Source organism: Juglans regia, chromosome 1 (genome assembly GCF_001411555.2).
Source record: "Juglans regia cultivar Chandler chromosome 1, Walnut 2.0, whole genome shotgun sequence".
In the NCBI taxonomy this organism is placed as follows: domain Eukaryota; kingdom Viridiplantae; phylum Streptophyta; class Magnoliopsida; order Fagales; family Juglandaceae; genus Juglans; species Juglans regia.
The window spans coordinates 14,604,946-14,614,005 of NC_049901.1; the positions used below are offsets into that span (position 1 = coordinate 14,604,946).

Genomic DNA, 9,060 nt, shown 5'->3' on the forward strand with positions numbered 1-9,060 from the left:
TATGAGGATGTTGTTCTTCAAGTTTCTTCTGTGGTTACTACAACTTTATCTATTCAATCTAAATTTTAAAAAGTGCAGGTTTTTTATGGTTTTAGCCGAGATGCACCAAGAGTGTTATGTTGGAATCCACCTCCTGATGGTGTTTTGAAAATGAATGTGGATGGTGCTACTTTTGGTGAAATAGAAAAGGCAAGTATAGGAGTGGTTTTAAGAGATCATGAGGGTAATCTTGTTGCTGCTTGTAGTAAGCTGGAAAATGCAGTCTCTTCCTCAAAATTTATAGAAGTGACGGCTGTGTTAAGAGGATTATAGATTTGCTCTCAATGGGGAATTTCCAAGCTTATGGTGGAAACTGATTGTCTTCTCCTTGTGAAAGCTTTGAACTCTTCTTCAAAATTCTTAACTGATTTTGCTTACATTCAAGATGATATTAGAAAATTGATTCAAAATTTTCTGGAGGTGAAATTTTTGCATGTAAATAGGCAAGGTAACAAGGTTGCTCATCTTTTAGCAAGATATGCATGCATGCAGAGGATATAGTTATGTGGTGGGATTTTTATCTTTCTTTTGTATCTCAAGCTGCTTGGCTCGATAGGCAATTTCTTGTAAGAACTTGATTTAATGAATGATCTTTGGTTATCCAAAAAAATAAAAAAAGTCGAGTTTTAGGTGATCAGAGTGGATAAAATTAATTGGAAATGATATGTCAACTAATCCTCCACTTAGACTTAATCACAATTGGGACCTCAAGATCACTATCTGAAATCCTAAAAATGGTTAAAAGAAGTGATTCTGCTTAGACTTCGGGTAATGGTCAAGTTTTCACCCTTGGTAAAATGTCATTTTCAACACCCTGCATAGGGCTGTAAGACTTAATTTGAACAGGAAAAATCGACTGATAGTCTTAGGACTTGTTTGGATTCAAAACTATCTCATCTCACCTCATATCATCTCATCTCATTATTTCAACTTTTTCAAATTCCCAAACAAAATATAATAAACAATTCAACTTTTTCAAATCTCAAAACAATAATAATATTAAAAATTAATATTATAATAATATTTTATTCAACTCATCTAAAACCATCTCATCTCATCTCACTACCCAAACGAGCCCTTATTGGCCGGTCTCAAAATATGGATTGTTTGGATCGGACCGAGACCGACCGAATGTATATATATTTAAATATTTTATATATAATATTATTTTATATAACATTTATATAAGTTAATTATGTCATTTTCATCCAAGGGGTAACCACCATATATAATTGAAATTATTTAATATTCATTAACCATATATAAAATATTAAAAAGATCACTTAATTTTAATTTAACTAATTTAATTAATTTTTTGTATTAATTTTTTTGTAAAAAAAAAAAAGACAAAAGAGGAAAAAACATGTTCATGGACCGACTGGATTGATAAATAATGGTCTGGTCCTGTCCAAAAAAAATGATAGACCTAAATTTTCGATCCGTGACCTGTCGGACCAAACCGATTACAACCCTAACCATGCATTTCAGTGTTGCTAGTTCAGGATGCAAAAGTATGAAAGGCCTACTTCTTCTTCTTCTGTTTTTTTTTTTTTTTTTTTGACTAAGTATGAAAGGCCTACTAATTGTAGGATTAAGTGTATTTTTCTCTTATAACTACAAACCCCTGCGGTTGAATACATCAAATTTAGCCTAGGCAAAACTACCACATCAGTTGCTTTTCCCATTTTTCAAGTTCATTAAGCATGCTGAATAGTATAAGTTAGACGTTGGGAGATTCTCTCTTTTTGACTCAGCCTAATACGTCCCTTAAAGTTATGATAAGAAGATTCGAGTCCATTACAATTTACTCTGGTGAATCCCTGCTTTGAAGGAAATTGAAGCGAACCACTGGTTTTGGACCAGTCATTGATAACAAGGATAGACATGGATTTCTCTCGAGCAGGCCTCAACTGGAGACAAGCTGGCTGAAGAACCATGGTTATCATTGAACATTGAAGTTTAGTATCACTAAAGAGCATGTCAAATGCCAAAGCTTGGAACGTTTTACTTTCTTATTATAAATATTACATTGTACTTCCGCCCTCCTCAGTATAAAAAGCATTATTGCCTAAGCCAAGATATGGCTTTATTTAAACCTTACAAGGGAAATCTGATCAAGCAGATAGATAAGCAAGTTGTCAGTGCAGGAATCTAGAGCTTTATATAGTTGTTCTCTATCATCCACCTGAGGCTCCAATGGTTCTGTGAACACTTGTAAGCCCAGTACGCCCATCCGAAAGTGGCACTCCCGTACACCGCTTGTTGAGCTTGTGCAAATCTTTGGTAGTCTTGCATTGATGCCCCATTAAACGCAAATTCTGCCGTCCATTCCCCTGCAAAACCCCCCACCACCACTCAACTTATGAGTTTGCATGGAATGACATGATTAATGAATTTGCAAAATACAAGGAAATCAAGAGATTTTAAGGTGAGCATTCAATTTTAAAGACAGTTCTGATTGCTTTATAAAGGTAAATTGGATTTTTAGTATTTACCAACAAAACTGAGGGGGCCATTGGAAGTTGTCACTGTGCTGAGTTCTGAAGCTCGCTGGTTGTCGATGTAATCGATGTTCTGTTGTACATTCATCTGGCTAAACGTATCTGAAAAGAGATTGTAGTAATGCACATCGATGACTACACGATTGAGGTTTCCACCAAATGAGAGGAGCTCTTTAGGATCTGCAGGTCCCAGTCGGTTTGAGAGGATCACATAAGCGCTTGATGTGTACTTTCTTACAGCATCATAACCTGCTTGGTAATATTTTTTAAGGTTATCTAGGGTCACACCCGGTGCAACAGGTTCATTGATTAGCTCAATTGCCCCAAGACTTGGATTGTTGGCGTATCTGCACAAAGGCAACATCCAAAGCTGATCAGTGTTGCTCTCAATTTGAGTTATCTCTGTTGCACCTGTCACTCTGAGGAAGCATTTCTCAAACCATTTTGTCCAAAAACAGGAGTAGGAAATCACAGTTATGGTACTTTTAGTAAGCAAGAATGGAGAATTTACTAAACCTTTTTGCTAGGAAATCTATGACTGCCACCGTATCCTGTATATTGGAATCTCCCCATTCCTGATATCCGTCTCTTGTCCCACTGTGATCATTTCCATTTTGTGATCCCTGAACTGCATGCAGGTCAACAATTACTTTCATCCCATATTTCCTGCATAATTGTCCAAAGAAGTAATCATTTTATAGTACTTGTTACAAACTTTGTTCTGCACTAATCAGATCTATATCCAAAAGCACAGAATATCCATTTTATAGTTAACACTAGTCTACTAGATATCTGTGGCATGATTCACTTTTACATACTGAGCCCATGTGAAAGCATTGTCCAAGGCTTCCAGAGAGCCCCCAACAAAAGGCTTTGGTGGTGTCGGATCTTGTGCAATCCACCACCCAACTGGAATTCTGACTGCATTCAGACCCTTTGATGACATGAAACTGAAGTCCTCTTCAGTGATATAAGTGTTCCAGTGATCCTGGGATGAAAAAAATGCATTATTAGTTTACTAATCAATTCCAAAAAGGCTCATGTTGATATTACTATCTCAAGGTTGATTACTAACTTCCATATCTGTACATCAGTACATGTAAACTCAAATCCTTACCTTCATAATTTGAGGGGCTCTATCTGGGCCATAACCATTTGTGACTTGGTATTCGCCTTGCAAGGTCCTGACTATGGTCATTTTGAAGACCGAGGGATTACTATCTTCCCAACCTGAGCCTCCATAATCAGCAGTTACCGACACTCCTGATGTTGCCTATTTCAAACGCACAAGTACCATAGCAATGCCATTAAGGCATTTTCAGCATTTGTTCCTTGAACTGATATAGTTGAATTGAACTTTTGAACTGATTTTGATGCATTATGATTAATACTTTTCTTAGCCTATCAAATGGATTAAACTATAATATAATTTAGCTCCTGTTTTCATTTGAGATCGGTTGACATCCCAGATTCCTTGGAAGCAATGACTAACACATTGATCGTGATATCCAGGATTGTTGAGTGATTTTTGAAGACATTGCATTGATGGTCCCACATTGATTATATACTGTTGAAGAAATTTGAGCGAGTACAGTAATCTGAAAAATAAATGCGACTTTGAGTCGTGTAAAATACTATCTTTAAGGCGATAATTGCTCCCAATCAGAAGTGTTTGTTACCGAGTTACAAGCAATTCACCTCCAAGATACAACAAATTCATCAACTGCAGATAGCAATTATGACGTTTTTCCTTCAGAGTTTCTCTACAAAATTGTGTATGAGACTGAAAATACGAGAGTATGAAATTAATAAAATTCGTGGGTTGCATCCTCTATTTATAGAGAATGAAGTGGAACCTTGTGAAACATCACACCTCTTGAATTGTGACTTTTCAACTGGTAATTAATAGTTTAAAGGACATGAGGCATGTCTAGCCCAATGGATAGGCACCTCACACCCGAAAGGGATGGCACTGGTTTGAATCTCCCCAATAGCACTAAATTAATTTTAATGCATTGCACCCATTCAAGTACCTATTCAAGGCTTAGCTTGGGTAAGCCCCTTGGGTCTTTACCAATCCCAACTCTTACCACTTGTGGTAGTGATTAACAAAATAAATAATAACTCACACTCAATAAATCCACATTTAATATCACAATCTACAATAAATATTAACATATACTGCATCATAAAAACTAATTTATGACTAGACTAGCACTTCCTTAGATTGCGATATGTGTAGGAAAGTCACGAAACAGTTAAAATGGAATTCCCTGTCGGAATTAGGGCACATGGTCACCAAACCCACCAACGAACAACTTGGAAATTGATGTCAAACTATAGCTTTTAAGAAGGAGCAAATACCTGAAGGAAAAACCCATTTGTTGCTTTAATGCGAACACGGTTTGGATCACCATCTTTCCTAATGATTTGAAATGTTTCAGAGACGCCAGGTGCATTTGAAACTGCTACTGTGTTTCCTTGGTTTCCCAGCCCCACGAACTGCTTGTTGAACACTCTAAAATTGAAGGAAGACTCATCGATCCTCCACAACTGCATCATGTTTTGTGGAAACCAGAGACATATTGATTGCAATATTAATTTATGCTTTGCTTAAATAATGATTGTTGATCAAGAACCTACCCTGAAAGTTTCCCAACCGGAGGCCGAGGTACGGTCCGCAACAACATTGGTTCCACCACCATTTTCTGCTGATAGATACGTCTGCAGCTTCGTAGACATGAATTGAACTTGAGTTCCATCCTACCCAAAATCAGATTAAGATGCATATCAGTTATAAATCGGAAAATCTTGACAAGATGACACTTGATATTCTTCAAAACTATGTGAACCATGGAGAGTACTCTACTATTCTACCCAAAATCTTACCCAAAATCTTGACAAGTCAAAATGAATTGAAATACATAAAACAGTACCTGGGCCATGGATGATGCATATATATGTGAGTGTAATTCTAATACATTGAACCATGGAGAGTATTCTACTATTCTTACCAAGAGATCTTTGTTAATTATTCCTTTAAAGAGAGAAGGTTTCATCCATCCCTCCGTAACAAGCCAAGCTCCAAGATTTACAGCTTTAACTGGCAAGTTGAAGCTTGCTGTACTCTGTGCATTGGAAAGAGATAGAAGGTATGAAAGGTAGAAAGCCCAAAAAAGAGTTACGTACGAGTGGTAAGCCATTCGTCACTCTAATTGAGGAATGCAAAGCGCTCAGGCCAATTATATACAAAAATTTTAAGGGTGGGTTTGGGAGATCGGACGAGATATAAAATTTTTATTTTATTTTATTTTATTATTATATATTTTTTAAATTTTTATATAAAATATAATAAATAATTTAACTTTTTTAAATTCTAATACAACAATAATACTAAAATATAATATTTTAAACATTAAAATAAAACATAAAATTTTCATTTCACTCGTCAAACTTGCCCAAACACAAAACGTAAGCTTCACGTTTCCGCGTTACTTAAAAAATGAGCAGTGTTCCTCTCATTGCTGAAAAAAAATTGAGCAATATTCCTCTCACTGCTGGAGGCTTCCGTTAGAGATTTTGGAATTAGTGTTGTTTGATATTTTTTTATATGTATTTTTTTAATATATTTAAATATATTTTAAAAAATAAAAAAATTTACAATATTATTAAAAAATACTTAATTATTAAGTAATAAAAATAAATAAAAAACTCATAATGATAGAAACTAGTAGTAAGAGTAGTATTTTCTTTAAAAAATATAATTTTATTTTTTCATCCTCATATTTAAAATAAAATCATATATTTTTAAGTGATATATAGAATATAAAATTTATATATAACACGACTCATATACAAAATAGGATCAGCAGTTTAAGCAGAGTTGAGCATTCATTTGAACTTTTGCACGTTATTAATGGTGTGTTTGAAAGACAACCTAAATCAGTATATCTTACATCAATTATTGATGAGATCTATTACGTTCTCAAATTTTCATAAAAAAATTAAATTCATCTAAACTTATTCCATGCATTTTAATCTAAAAAATTAAATCTATCTCAATCTAAAAAATTTAAAAAAAAAATTAATAAAATAAGTCATGTGCGTAAAATTATAAATACATGTAATATTACTCTAAACAGATGTATTTCACATTAAAATATAAATTTCACATGCACGATGGACCCAAACAAATTAGTCATGACTGTTCGTTTCTTTTACCATCCCACCAATCTTAAATTAATTTCATGAACCAGAAAATTGGTGCAAATGTATTTAGCTTTTTTTGTATTAACAAAATGTTACACTGGCAAGAACTATTGTCGAGAAAACTCAACCGACAAAATACTGCAAACACAAATCCAAAAACAAAAAATCCTAATTAAAGGTGAGTAGGCTCCGTTTGAAACTTAAATTATGTTCAGTTTAATTTTAAATTAAATTTAATATCTAAATATTTAATTATTAAATTATTAAATTTATTGTAATTTAAAATCTTTTCACACATGAGACTTATAATTTTTTTAACTTAATATTTTTTTACACGTGAGACTCATAATTTTTTTTAACTTTTTATAAATATATTTAAATTCATTTTAATATTTAAACATAACTAAATTCATCTTAAATAACCTTATAAAATACATTCTATCATTTTAATTCACTATTATTTTTAAAAAAAGTTAAACTTATCTCAATTCAATTAAACATAAAAAAAAACGTATCCTCAATCCATCAAAATGGAGGTGACGTTGAAGGCAAAGCTACCCAGAGTAAAAAAAAAATCTAGAATTTCTAGAAAATGATGCAATCAAATAACCCACTTTTTGCGTTTGTCGCTAAGGATAATAAAAATTGACTCTTTGCGATGGATTTCAAGAAATCCAAGAAAAAGTAAAAGAATTATAAAATTATCCTCTTTCTGAGCATCATCTTTTCAACTGAATTCAACAAATTGTGTTTTTTTCCCAAACGTCAATAACAGTTTATTTTAGAAAAAAAATATTTTTCCAATCCAAACATAATTATAAACTACACTACTTTTACAAAACTCCACAAAACCTATATGTGGCGAAAATGTGTTGAAAAAAAACAAATCCTAATTTTGGTCAAAGATACTTTTTTGCGGCGACAGAACTAGCCGCAAAAAAATTATATGTGGCTAAAAAAAATTGCCAGAAATGAAATACATTCGAATGTGACTTAAATTGTTCAAATACTAGCCTCATATCTTAACCATTCAAACATTGTTTTAAGTTCGAGTGTGATTGGGATGTTCAAACGGTATTTAAGGGTGAAATAATAGTTTCATCTCGATTTTTTTTATTATTTTTTTTTTTCAAATGGACTTAGCTTGTTTGGATTCGCAAGCCATCTCAGCTCATCTCAACTCATCTCACTACTATTCATTACTATTCAGCAACTTTAACTCACAAATCTCACTACTATTCACAACTCATCTCATTACTATTCACAATCCATCTCAACTCATCTCAGCTCATCTCAAATCATCTTCAAATCCAAACATATTATTAGAACGGGTCAAGCAAATTTCTTTTGCAACAAAGTATTTGGGACAAAATTTTTTCATCCCAAATTCTCTTCAATGATGACATCTCAATCTTTTGGGACGAAAAATTTCATCCAAAAAGAAAGTTCTTGTTGTAGTGACTGTGATACCTACATCGTTTTGTGACTTGTTCCTTCTATATATGACTGTAAAAGAGATACTAACCTACTATTTAATGAGTTTAAAGGGCCTCGTCCAACAAGTTTTTTATTTATAGGTAACTAGGGGTGATTAACGGTCCGGTCGGACCGAACAGACCGACCGGACCGACCGTTTCGGTCCGGACCGGACCGGACCGAGACTTAGACCGGTCCGGTCCGGTCCGGTCCATATTTTAGAGGACCGAAATCATTCGGTCCGATCCACGGTCCACAGTTTTTTCGGACCGGACCGAATGAAAAATTAAAAAAAAAAAATATTTTTTATATATATTTTATATATAATAATTGTACAATTAACAATATAAATTTTTAAATATATTATTAATACTTGTTAATATTCTATAAATTAACAATATTTTATATATATCTTCATTTAACCTATCACTATTAACAATATAAAATTTTAAATATACTATTAACACTTGTTAATATTCTATGAATTAATAAATATATAATATCAATTAGTTAATTATATAGTAATTATATAAATTAATAATATAATTTTCATCTAATTTATTATCATTGACCATATAAAATATTTTTTTATTGAGTTTATTACATAATCCACATTAATAAGTCACTTAATTTAATTTAGTATTTTAAATAAATTTTTTTATTAATTATTTAAAAAAAAAAAGAGGGCGGACCGGACCGGACCGGACCGATAGCTATCGGTCCGGTCCGGTCCCTTTGGGTGTTATGTCCGGTCCGGTCCGGAAAAATAATGGACCGAAAATTTTCGGTCCATCGCCGGACCGGACCGGACCGGCCCGTTTGCAGCCCTATAGGT

At 33.2% G+C, this 9,060-nt stretch overlaps 1 protein-coding gene across 1 annotated transcript; it reads right to left on the reverse strand.

Moving 5' to 3' along the window:
- Positions 1-1,997: 1,997 nt before the first annotated feature.
- On the reverse strand, positions 1,998-5,757 carry LOC109013245 (probable glucan 1,3-beta-glucosidase A). Its single transcript, XM_018995272.2, has 8 exons — positions 5,555-5,757; positions 5,184-5,303; positions 4,905-5,093; positions 3,658-3,813; positions 3,359-3,528; positions 3,057-3,206; positions 2,535-2,887; positions 1,998-2,372 (listed from the first exon to the last, which is right to left on the reverse strand). Exons 1-8 carry the CDS (start codon positions 5,741-5,743, stop codon positions 2,191-2,193), a joined length of 1,509 nt encoding a protein of 502 aa, XP_018850817.1. The 5' UTR covers positions 5,744-5,757; the 3' UTR covers positions 1,998-2,190.
- Positions 5,758-9,060: the final 3,303 nt, after the last annotated feature.

Excerpts from the sequence above, each read along its gene's own strand:
- LOC109013245 (XM_018995272.2), bottom strand. The coding sequence starts at position 5,743 with ATGGCTTACCACTCGTACGTAACTCTTTTTTGGGCTTTCTACCTTTCA. Across the intron at positions 3,207-3,358 it reads AATGCTTTCACATGGGCTCA|GAAATATGGGATGAAAGTAA; the intron begins GTATGTAAAAGT and ends ACAATTATGCAG. Across the intron at positions 2,373-2,534 it reads TGGCCCCCTCAGTTTTGTTG|GGGAATGGACGGCAGAATTT; the intron begins GTAAATACTAAA and ends GGGGTTTTGCAG.